This window comes from Carcharhinus amblyrhynchos, chromosome 34, assembly GCF_965287045.1.
Source record: "Carcharhinus amblyrhynchos chromosome 34, sCarAmb.v2.hapA, whole genome shotgun sequence".
NCBI lineage: Eukaryota > Metazoa > Chordata > Chondrichthyes > Carcharhiniformes > Carcharhinidae > Carcharhinus > Carcharhinus amblyrhynchos.
Genome location: NC_137357.1, coordinates 7,558,187 through 7,570,991, shown reverse-complemented (window position 1 = coordinate 7,570,991; position 12,805 = coordinate 7,558,187). Strand labels below are relative to the sequence as shown.

The window sequence follows — 12,805 nt, the reverse complement described above, 5'->3', positions numbered from 1 at the left end:
TTTATACATGCATTTCAGTAAGACGTTTAACCAAGTCCCTCATGGCAGCCTGGTGCAGAAGGTGAAGTCACATGGGATCAGAGGTGAGCTGGAAGGTGGATACAAAACTGGCTGGAAGAAGACAGAGCTGTGACGAGTGGCATTCTTCAGGACCTTTGCTGTTTGTAATATATATGACTGAGGAAAATGTAACTGGTTTGATTAGTAAGTTTGCGGACGACACAAAGGTTGGTGGATTTGTGGATAGCGACGAGGATCATCAGAGGATACAGCAGGATATAGATCAGTTGGAGACTTTGTTGGAGAGATGGAGTTTAATCTGGACAAATGTGAGGTAATGCATTTTGGTCGGTTGAATACAGATAGGAAATATACAATAAATGGCAGAACCCTCAGGAGTATCGATAGGCAAAGGGATCTAGGCATACAGGTACGCAGGTCACTGAAAATGACAATGCAGGTGGAGAAGGTAGTCAAGAAGGCATGTGGCATGCTTGCCGGTGCATTCAGTTTAAAAACCGGCAAGTTATGTGGAGCTGTATAGAACTTAGAATATAGTGTTCAATTCCAATTGACATACTACCAGAAGGATGTGGAGACTTTGAGAGGGATAAAAAAGATTTACCAGGATGTTGCCTGGTATGGAGGGCATTAGCTATAAAGAGAGGTTGGAGAAACTTGGTTTGTTCTCGCTGGAACGACAGAGGTTGAGGGATAACTTGATAGAAGTCGACAAGATTATGAGAGGTACGGACAGAGTGGATAGTCAGAAGCTTTTACCAGGTGGAAGAGTCAATTACTAGGGGGCACAGAGATTAAAAGAGATTACGAGGCTGATGGGTGCCTGGAGCCTGTTGCCAGGGCAGGTAGTGGAAGCAGAAATGGTAGTGACTTTTAAAGGGCGTCTTGACAAATACATGAATAGAATGGTAATAGAGGGATATGGTCCCCGAAAAGCTAGGGGGTTTTAATAAAGTAGGGCAGCATGGTCAGTGCAGCCTTGGAGAGACAAAGGGCCTGTTCCTGAGCTGTAATTTTCTTTGTTCTTTGACATTACGATTGAATTTCAGCTCAGTTACCACCTACTTTGGGACACATCACCATCCATGCTCTGAGGTTTTAAAAAAGTGAAGTTAAACAAAGGTGGTGTGGAAAATGGCTATGAGTAAAAACAGGAAGTCAGTCTGTTTTTTCCTACCTCTGGATGGGGCAGATTTGATTTGCAAGCTTGGCAATGAACATATCCCAGAATATAAAACATTGGTCATAAAATTAGATAAAGTTATGCCAAGTACACAAGATTGTCAGACAAAATGTAATGGCTTTGCATCAGTGACAAAGAATGCTGCAATACCATCTGTACCTGATTTGTCAATGATGGCATCAATCTCTTCCACCACATCAAAGTAGGCTTCATTATTAGCGTACCTCACTCCTGTACGACGCCAGGGCACCACAGAAAGCTGTCCTGTGGGAAGGTGGTCCCCGACATTGGTACTACCTACAAATAAAATCATCGTGAGGAATACAGCAGTAAATTAGAAAGACAGATAGCTCATCTTGTATCTGTGAAATTTATCAATGCAAGATATTCAATCATTTCGTTTGAACAGTAGCTTTTCAACTTTATTTAAGCATGTTTGGATTGAATTTTGTGATTCAAGGTGTCTCAACAAAAGAGATACCGTTCATAACAGGTTTGGCAAAAACTGGAATTCAATGTACTTTGTCATGTTTTCATGTGATCAAATGCCATCAGAGTCCTTGAAAATACCTCACCTCAGTAAACCCTTCCAAAAGACAGAAATTTTCATTTGCAATTAATTAAAAATAGCTAAGGTACAACAAAACAACAGCAGACTGCAAGAGAAGCTGTACCACTTAAAACACCTATTTTATGGGATATCATGAAACAGTCAGAGCCAACACAGTCACCTATGTAAAAGATCAAAAGGTTGCATCATTAGAGACAGCTGTATTTTAAAATTATTGACAGACCAGAGAAATAATAAACTGACAAAATTGAGGTGCATGAGGTCAAAAATAAGGCAAATGGGGGCTTATTTTACTGTTATTGTACATAAAAAGGGAGAGCTTCTCACAGCACTAATATTGAGTCAATACAGCATAAATACATCTTGATATTACATCTCTTTAATATCCAAGTTACATCTTGATGCCTGACTGTCACTGACTAACCTCTGGGAGAAGTGGGAGGCAAGGCTGCAAATTCGCCAGTCTGCCCATTCTCTACAGATGCTGTCAACCTTACAGGTGCAGAAATTGGGTGCTGATTTCTAGATTGTCTGTCGAACATGAAGAAGGTATCACAAAACATGAAAAATTTCTGTGTTACTCTTGCAATTGTTCCTGCCATATGCCACAATACCTACCGGTGATCGTGTTCACAACAGTACGGAGAATGGTGGGAGGTCTGATCAATTCCTTTAAAATATTAGACTCAGTTGCCAATGGGAAGCCATTGTCCAACATCTCTTCCAGCACCTCATACACAACCACAACATTGTCTTTGATTGCCACCTCTGAACAGGTTCCAAAATAGTCCTGGAAAGAAAGAGCAGCAAACATCATTCATTGGCACTATTAAAGATCTATGAATTTTGCATTAGATATTACAAATTAAATCATCCTGAATATCTTCATAATCCTCTAATGTCTTGTCGATCAACAAAGCTGATTTAGACAGATTTAATATCTTCACTGACCCAGCCTCCAATGGTTTCCAGGACAAAAAATTCCCAAAGATTAAAAGGACCCTCAGAAGAAATTCCTCCTCTGACAATCAGAAACTGTGCCCTCCAGTTCTAGATTCCCCCACAAGAGAAGACATCTTCTCAGCATCTATCCTGTCAAGGCTCTTATGTTACAAAATGCTAACCTCTCATTCTTCTAAACTTCAATGAGTATAGGCCCAACCTGCTCAATATTTCCTCATGAGGAAACCCCTCCATCCCAGGAATCAACATGATGAGCCTTGCATGATGTAGTCTGGAGCTACAGATAGTGATGGTAGAGGCTCCAATTTACTTTGTCACATGGTTAACCAGGAATCTTGTCGACTCTTGCCTCGTGTTGGAAGGATTTACAAGTCGATACTCAGTCTGTTTGATCATGTTACGAACCCACCTTCCTTGACCATCAAGCCTTGGGGTAGGACTCAAACTTAGAGCTTCTCGCTCAGAGACAGGGACACGATCCATTGTGACAATACCTTCTTACTACAAGGATATCTCTTCTGCAGTAACCGAGATGTGGTCTCACCAACACCCTGTACAACTGTACAAGGTTTACTTTTCTACCCATTGCAACATTCCATCTGCCTTCCATATTACTTCCTGTACTGCATGCGAACTTATATTTCATACAAGGAAATCCAGATCCTTCTGCACGCCGCATTTTGCAGTCTCTCAATTTAAATAATATTTGCTTCCTACCAAAGTGGACAACCTCACATTTTCCTATACTGTACTCCATCTTAAATTTTTGCTTACTCTCTTAAATCAATCTCTCTCTTTGTAGCATCTTCCTATCCTCCTCACAATTTGCTTTCTTGCTCATCTTCTGGTGGCAACAAATATGGCTACAGTACACTCTGTACTTTCATCCAAGTCATTCATATAGATTGGAAATAGTTGAGGCCCCAATAATAATCCCCATGGCACCTGATTCGTTACTATTCGCTAATCTGAAAATGACTATGCTAATATATTACCCCAACACCATGGGCTCTTATGCAACTTGTGGCACTTGCGAAATGCTTTTTTGAAATCCAAACACACTGATTTCCTCATAACCACCCTGCTTTTTACATTCTCAAAAAAACTCAAAATAAGTTTCTCATATACACTTTTTCTTCCACAAAAATCATGATTTTCTAAACATTTCTGATACAACTTCCTGAATAATGGTTTAACATTTTTGCAAAGATAGATGTCTTCCTGGCTATACTTTCCAGCATTCGGTTTCTCTCTTTTCCTGAATATGGCTATTAAATATGTGTTTTTTTTCAATCCACTGTAACTGTTCCAGAATCAAAGGAATTTTGAGAGATCACAACAAATGTAGCCACAAGATGGAATTTTATGGTCTCACTCATCCCAAAATTGTAAATTCCTGCCCGAGGCCAATGGTTATTTCCATTGTCCGCCCTTCGTCCACTCTCATGCCATGGCAGGTGGGGTGGTAAAATTCTGGCCGTTATCAATGCAACCACTTGTTTTAAGACTTAGGATGCAGGCCATCAGGTCCAGGGAACTTGTTAGCATCATCCTATTAGCTTTGCTCATACTTTTTCAAGAGTGATCATGATTGCTTTCAGTTCTTCCCTGCCTTTCCACTTTAATTTTTTTTAATCAATAATAGCAGGTAATCAATGTGTGCACAATGAATTAGATACAAATTACTTGTTTAACGTCTCTGCCACTTCCTTACTTTCCCCCGTTCTCATAATTTAAGAGATTGATTAATTTAGACTTGCTTCCTTTTTTAAAAAAATACATGTAAGCAGGTTAACTCATCTCTGCAGGCACAGCACCAGAACTGTATTTTCAATCCCAAGGTGATTTGAAGGTGTGGGTTTGTATAATCTCTCTTCACTTCTGGGAATTGGGTTCAAATACACCCAAATTGACAGGGTCAACATGTCTCATCTTTGATAGTTTCAAGGGATCACATCACACAAGTTGGGCTCATTCAATACTTAATAATACAAGTTCACAGTTATGATATTTTGCAAACTACATGGCTTGTTGGATGGTATGGAATGTGAAAAAAAAATTGTTTGGAATTTTAAGCATCATGTTGGGGTGAAGCAGTTGATTCTTCCTCTTGTTTGTTAGTGACCTCCAGAGTGCTCAATTGTCGTACTAGATATAAATAATTGTAGAAAAAGAAAACAAAATTACACCACCTCAACATCAACACCCTTCACCCTAAATGACAAAAAAAATCAAATACGTGGATTATGTGCTTCATCATGTGGTTTATCAACACAGCTGAACTGCAAGATCTTGTGTCCACAATTTATAAAGAAGCAGTTGAAAGTTTTTACAGGAAACAAATAACCGGAACAACATCAGTCTGAAAGGGAATCAACTATTGCACACCTTTGTATCACGGAACTCATTTACAATGGGCTCTTATGACTAAAGAAAACCCTATTTCCAGACTAAATTAACTGGAGTTAGAGTAATTCCAGAGAGAATTCAATTCTGTTCCTCAACAAACTGCTCCTGCAAAAGTCTGCAACTTGGATTCTGATACTACGTAGCAGGAACACAACGAACTCTTGACATAAATATTTAAAAAGTAAGGATCATATTCACTTTGCAGGTTCTGTTTTATTTCCCTGCCACAATTAATTTAGTACAATGCACCTTGCAAGAAAAAGTAGCTTGTACTGTAGAAGAAACAATTTGCAGAGCTATAAGGAATGGATAGGGGAATTAGACTAGCTGTATTCTTCAAACTCAAGGGAAGTGCAGTTCACCTGGGGTTGATAGTAGGACCATTACTTTCTTTGATCAAAACGAATGACCTAGATTTGGATATACAGGGTACAATTTCAATAATTGCAAACGATATGAAACTTGGAAGCATCGTTAATTGTGAGGAAGATAGTGATAGAGTTAAAAGGATGGAGACAGACTGGGTTCAATGGTGGAAGATGAAATTTAATGCAGAGAAGTGTGAAGAGATATTTTGGTAGGAAGGAGGAGGAGGACAACCAATATAAAAGAAAGGGTGTAATACTAAAGGGGATACAGGAATAGAGAGCTGCCAAAATATGTTTATAAATCTTTACACAGTACAAGAACATAAGAACTAGGAGCAGAAGTAGGCCATCTAGCCCTTCAAGCCTGCCCCGCCATTCAATAAGATCATGGCTGATCTGTCATGTCTCAGTTCCACATTCCCACCCTCTCCCCGTAACCCTTAATCCCTTTGCCTATCAAAAACCTATCAACCCGCGTCTTAAAAATATTTAGCGAGGCAGCCTCCACCACTTCAACGGGCAGAGAATTCCAGAGATTCACCACCCTTTGAGTGAAGAAGTTCCTCCTCAACTCTGTTCTAAACCGCTTCCCCCCCCCCCTTTATCTTGAGGCTGTGCCCTCTCGTCCTACTGTCCTTTGAGCGGGAAGAGCCTCTCCACCTCTATCCTATCCATCCCATTCATCATCTTATATGTCTCAATGAGATCTCCCCTCATTCTTCTAAACTCTAACGAGTACAAGCCTAGTTTATTCAGCCTCTCCTCATAGTTCAACCCCCTCAACTCCGGTATCAGCCTAGTAAACCTCCTCTGCACTCCCTCCAAGGCCAAAATATCCTTGCGTAAGTGCGGCGGCCAAAACTGCACACAGTGCTCCAGCTGCGGCCTCACCAGTGCCCTGGAAATTGTAATGAGTATTTGTAAAATGCTGGTTTGATCTCAACTGGAGTTGTGTGTACAATTCGAGGCTTTGGAGAGAATGCAGAAAAGATTTATGAGAATAGATCCTGGGATCCTGGAATTCAGTGATGTTGACAGATGGATAAACTGGGGTTATTCTCTTTAGTTTGAGGGGAAATTTGATAGGGGTGTTCAAAATCCTGGTGGGTTGAGACTAAGCAGTTAAATAGACACTGTTTCCCATTGGTGGCAAGGTCAAGAGCCAGACTACAATGATGTAAAGATGAGTGGCAAAGAACCAAGCAAGAGGAGGTAAACCTTTTTCCTAAGCATGAGTGATTAGGATCTGAAGAGCGCTGCCTCAGTGTGAAGGAAGCAGATTCAATTACAGCTTTCAGAAGGAAGTTGGATAAGCATCTGAAGAGAATCAATTTTCAGCGCTATGGGAAAAGGTTCAGAGTAGGATGAACTTTTTTTAATTTGATTTATTATTGTCACATCTATCAGGATACAGTCACAAGTATTGTTTCTTGTGCACTATACAAACAAGCATAGTATTCAAGGAGTACATAAAAGAGAAGGAAAGGATAGGGTGCAGATAAGGTGTTGCAGTTACAGATAGGGTGAAGAGAAAGATTAGCTTAATATATGGTAGGTCCATTGAAAAGTCTGGATGGCAGCACAGGAAAAAGCTGTTTTTGAGTCAGCTAGTATGTGTTCTTAGACTTCTGTACTTTTTTCCCAATAAAAGGTGGCGGAAGAGAGTATGTCTAGAACGTGTGGAATCCTTGATTATGCTGGCTGCTTTTCCGACACACAGTCTACACTTTCCTGAGTCAATGGGAGGCTAGTTTGCTTGATGGACTGGGCTACATTCACAACCCTTTGTAGTTTCATGTAATCTTGATCAGAGCAGGAGCCATACCAAACAGCAATACAACCGGAAAGGATGCTTTCTATGGTGCATCTGGAAAAGTTGGCGAGAGTTATAGTCGACATGTTGAATTTCTTAGCCTGAAAAAGATGGGCTTTCTTAACTACAACATCAGCATAGAGGGACTGGACAGATTGGTGATCTGAACATCTACTTCTGCTGATAGCTAGCAGGGACATGGCCATCGAATTGGTCTCCTGTGCTGTAATTCTACCTCACCACACCATAAATTTCTTCATTCCACAATTCTGAGATTTGACCTTTTGAATGACCATACCACTTCTCAACTTGAACAGCAATAAGTGGGCTAAATAGGTTTCAGTAACGTGCATCAACCTGATGACATTCTCCTCCCCACTGAAAAGACCAGATAGAATCAGGCAATTATCTCAACCCTCAAATAGACTTGATGTGTGGATTTGCACATGAAAAATGGTCTGCTAGTACCCACTGGAATCAGAAATGAACAAACCAAACTCAAAATAATCAATTATACAAACCAACCACCTAAATAGGTAAACTCCAATTCAAACTTTACCTGGCAACTGGCTTCTTTAGGACACTACTGGCAGGTAATATTGATATCAGGCCTCAACATTCTTCCATTCCACTCAATGCACCATCTTGTTTTTGAACTCTGCCAACAACCTGCAAAAGGTATCGTTGACATAAATTCTATTTCTATACTGCTGCTGTTTCTGAAAAGCAGAATCTCTTTATAAGTACAATTGGGTGCACGTGGCAAGACACAAGGAATGTGGCCAAAACCGCAGATTTGAGAGACAAGCTAACACTTGTATAAAAGCTATGATTTGGTGCAGTTGGTTTTTGGCTTTGGTTTTAAAGCTAAAAATACTGCTCGCTTACTTGGGACAATGCAAATTAAAACGACATGTCTTCCACCGTAAAAACAATTCTACAGAGTACTTGAAGCTTCAGAAAATGAGTGATCCTGACCATAAGCTGTCCAATCTGCATCAAACATTACTGCAAATCACAGGTGCTCTGCAACTCTCCAGAACATCTGAGATCTTGCACAAAACTGTACTGCAGTGTGAAGAATCTTTCAATACAGTGAAAAACGTGAAATTGTGATAATACAGAACTGGAGAAATTAGCATCAAAATTTAGCTTTCTTCTTTTAACTGGAAACTTCAATTGCTGCACACATAACAAATCAGCCCGCACAGGAAAACAATGGCTGTTATGTTAACCTGATGAGGCAACTCAAGCCACAAACTGGATCACGCTCTCTACAATACTTTACAGATCTCAAGATTCCTATTTGTGCCACAGTTCTGAGATTGACTATGAAATACAACCAGCCACTTGTTTGAAGTAAACAAGACAGACCATTTTCTACCTTCTCCCTTCATTCTTCTGTAAACTGATGAGGACATAACACACTACAACTGATTTTCTTGTCTTTTCCTCACATTATAAAGGAAAATTGGGAATTTACTACACAAGTGGCATTGTCAAGTGCTGTTGCCAGCTGTGATCAATGTTCTCATTTGCCATGCATTATCTGGCTTTGTGCCCTTAACAGTACTGCAGATCCTCCAATCAGATTACATCAACAGTTCACTGATGGTCTGCATGTTCTGTATCAATTGATGTCATAATGCATGCAGTCATTAGTTCAATACACTAAGACAGACAAAACCAAAATTTCCAATCACACCACTGGTCCACTAAGTAAGTAAAGCCCATAATCCAATCTAGAGATTACCAAAAAAAAAAATGAGATGGAAGGAATTTGAGATCGTGGACAGTCAGGATTGAATTTCATAAGACAACTTCTGTTTTCAATTTATCTTAATCCTGAAGTTTTCTTTTACTACATTCAATGTAAATTCATGTTCTTCAGTTACAGTAGTTGTTCAAACTGAGACATATCCCCACAGAACTGGAGGAAACATGAAGTTTGTCTCATTTTGTTTCATATAAATGTGCATCATGTTATGGAAGTGACTAGTGTTGTGGAAGAGGCTGGTTTCCATATTCTTCATATCTTGATAGTTACAGTTTAACATTGTCACAGATTTTTTTCCTTCACACCAAAGACAATAAAGAACAGGAATGATTGGAAATAAAACAGATCCGAGAACAACTGGAACGAAAACACAAACCAACACTGTGTTGAAACCGTAAGAATTGAAAATTGAAGCCTAGAAGAACGCCATAGAACTGTGTGGAGTTTGCACGTTCTCCTTGTGTCTGGATGGGTTTCCTCCAGGTGCTCTGGTTTCCTCCCACACCAAAGATGTGCAGGTTAGGTTGACTGGCCATTTTAAATTTCCCTTAAGAGTCAGGGTGGGGGGTGTTAGCAGGGTAAATATGTGCAGTTACAGGGATAGGGCCTGGGTAGGATTGCGGTTGGTGCAGCCTTGATGGGCTGAATGGCCTCATTTTGCACTGCAGGGATTCAATGATTTATGTTGGCTAGTTCATAGAATAAGGGAACTAAGAGTTATGGCGGAACACCAAGAATGTAAATAAGGTCACTTTAAACTTGGGCTTTTACAATCCCTGAACAGACTTAAAATCTAGATAGCAATGAAAAGTACTGGAGAATGTGCTAAAACAATTTCAATCAATTTGTGAAAGTGCAACAGAAAAATAGAAGTGGAGTGAACAGTTGCAAAATGGAAACCAAAAAAGTTGAACACGAGTGAAGAAAACCAACAAGTAAATGTCAGGAGAGTTAGGTCCTTAACCTGAGCAGAACTTTCACCTCTCCCCGCTTTAAAAACTGTCTGCTCAAAGACTCTTGCTGAGCCAATTTATACTCTATATTTACTCCAGTTTTTCCTCTCTCCGCACCATTTTAATATGTTCTAATCAGCTTTGTAAATAGAGTTTCCTGTCTTTGTTATTGCAGCTTTGACTAAGGTCGCACCATCTGAAACGTGCTAATTCTTGACAATATAGCTGCTGAATATGTTCTGTTTTCATCACACAACTGTCACATTCACAGGAAACTCCAGCGGTGGAACAATTTATATCCAGCTTTTTAGCACAGACCAGATGCAAACTCATTTTCAGCATTTGCTCACGAAATGAATCAGTCACAAACTTCAGAGACACATAAAGCGAAACAAAAATCTGATTGCCTAAAATTCTGCAACAGCTGACAAGTTACCAAAATGTTCAGCCCATCCTGAAGGTAAATCAACAACGCAGATATAACATGAATTGTACTTTCTCTCCTTAACTGGCCTGGCTGCCACAGCAAATTAGAGACTGCAGTTTGTGTGTGCGGTCCCGAAGATTTACCAAAGAGGAAGAACCATTTCACACAAACCACGGAGAAAGCTCGTTATTTTAATGAAAGTTTTTAACATCATAACGCAAGCTAACTGTCGGCTTTATGTGGCAGCCATTGCTCTGGAATTTGGGGAATGAAACCGAAGTACAGGCAATGTTGGACTGTGGGCAGAAATCTCATCAATAGACAGTGTTCATATTCAGCTCTTATCACCAAAACTTAAATAAGGAAGGGCCCAGAGGCACCTATACGGTTATCTTGTCTTCTAGCATTTTAGGATAATGTAGAATCCAACTCCTATTTTGATGCCCTGTATTTCTATTGTTATGTGTCTTTGTTGCAATTTGTAAGTTGAATACGTCTCTCTTTGGGATCAATGGAAATTCCCCACAATGTACTGCGAAAGAAAACGCAGCTTTCAGAAAGAGAAGATGCCAATCTCCACTAACCTGAAACGTGTCAACCACCCGATGGAGGAACTCGATGACAAACAGCGGCGGCACCTCACTCTGGATGACAGCCACGAAGAAGATGCGATCACGGTAGACGCTGATCAAGTAGTGGTGCGGAGTGGGAATGACCGGGGGCACATTCTCCGACTCGTTCGCCTTCTCCTGTGCTTCAAAGAAGTAGTCGCAAACCGAACGGCTCACCACACTCTTCCAGTGCTTCTCCAGGAAGATGTCCCCGGAGGAGTTAATGAGGAACAAACTGTGGATCATGCTGAGAGGAGCAAACAGCTGTGGGTGGTCAGGCCGAGCTAGCTCAGACAACTTGGCTGAGCTGCTCTCCTCTCCTCTCCTCACTCACTTCCGCCTGCAGCTTGCTCTCCAATCACTTCCGGGATCCCCGCCCGTCTCATTGGCCAATCGCCCACTCTAATCCCGCCCCCCAGTCAATGATTGGCTGTTCCGCCCTCACTTGGTGCTGATTGGACAAGGCCTGCGTGTATCCATTAAAGGACCAAGCAGGAGTACCCTGTTTGAAACCTCGAATATAAGGTGCAGGCGGCCACTACCCAGTACTGAAGTACCTCGTACCTCGTACCTTATATCGAATCAAGCACTCTCATTGAAATAGGGTAATGTGCATTCACAACACAAGATGCCTACCCCATATGTAACATAAACATGAATCTAACAAATTTACAATGTTAATAAATCTCCTTCCCAATGATACAACGAAGAACTAAAGGCAGACCTGCTGAGATTTTCCAGCATTTTCTCTTTTGGTGACAGGCTTTATTGATTGTACTAAAATAAGAATAATAAAAAATAGGGATGGGAGTAGGCCATGGGCAGCATGGTAGCACAGTGGTTAGCACTGCTGCCTCACAGCTCCAGGGACCTGGCTTCGATTCCTGGCTCGGGTCATTGTTTGTGTGGAGTTTGTACATTCTCTTTGTGTCTACGTGGGTTTCCTCCGAGGGCTGCGGTTTCCTCCCACACTCCAAAGACGTGTGGGTTAGGTTGATTGGCCAAGCTAAAATTGCCCCTTAGTGTCCTGAGATGCGTAGGTTAGAGGGATTAGTGGGTAAATATGTAGGGATATGGGGGTAGGGCTTGAGTGGGGTTGTGGTTGGTGCAGACTTGATGAGCCAGGTGGCCTGTTTCTGCACTGTCGGATTTCTATGATTTGGCCCTTTGAGCCAGTTTCGCCATTCAATATCATCATGGCTGACTCTCCATCTCAATGCCAAACTACTGCTCTCTCACCATACCCTTTTACACCTTTAATTCTTAAATATATTCAGTGACTTGGCCTCCACTACCCCTTTTTTGTTTAGAGAATGTTACAGATTCACCATCGTCTGAGTGAAATGTGTCCTCGTCTTAGTCCGAAATGGCCTACCCTGTACCTTGAGACTGTGTTCTCACCCCACCCTTGTTCGAGACCCCCCCACCCCCGAGTCTGTCCAGCCGTATTAGAGTTTGAAAATTTAATTTAGATTGACTTCAATTCTTCTAAATTCCAATTAGTACAGAGATAAAAGCAAATTATTACGGATGCTGGAATCTGAAACAAAAACAGAAAATGCTGGAAAATCTCAGCACGTCTGATAGCATCTGTGCAGAGAGAACAGAGCTAATGTTTCAAACCTGCAAAACAGATATACAAACCTGGAAATATTACATTTGGTTCCCTCAACCAAATCATTGAAGTGTATTGTGCATAGCTGTGGGAC

At 40.9% G+C, this 12,805-nt stretch overlaps 1 protein-coding gene across 1 annotated transcript in view; it reads right to left on the bottom strand.

The window, feature by feature from the left end:
- LOC145361355 (AP-3 complex subunit mu-2) overlaps nucleotides 1-11,420 on the bottom strand; it is a 29,686-nt gene extending 18,266 nt beyond the window's left edge. Inside the window, exons 1-3 of the mRNA XM_080217034.1 lie at nucleotides 11,070-11,420; nucleotides 2,394-2,565; nucleotides 1,364-1,501 (exon numbers count right to left, since the gene is read on the bottom strand). Coding sequence (XP_080073160.1) covers nucleotides 1,364-1,501; nucleotides 2,394-2,565; nucleotides 11,070-11,342 — 583 coding nt within the window. The 5' untranslated portion in view covers nucleotides 11,343-11,420. The remainder of the gene's footprint in view (nucleotides 1-1,363; nucleotides 1,502-2,393; nucleotides 2,566-11,069) is intronic.
- Nucleotides 11,421-12,805: the final 1,385 nt, after the last annotated feature.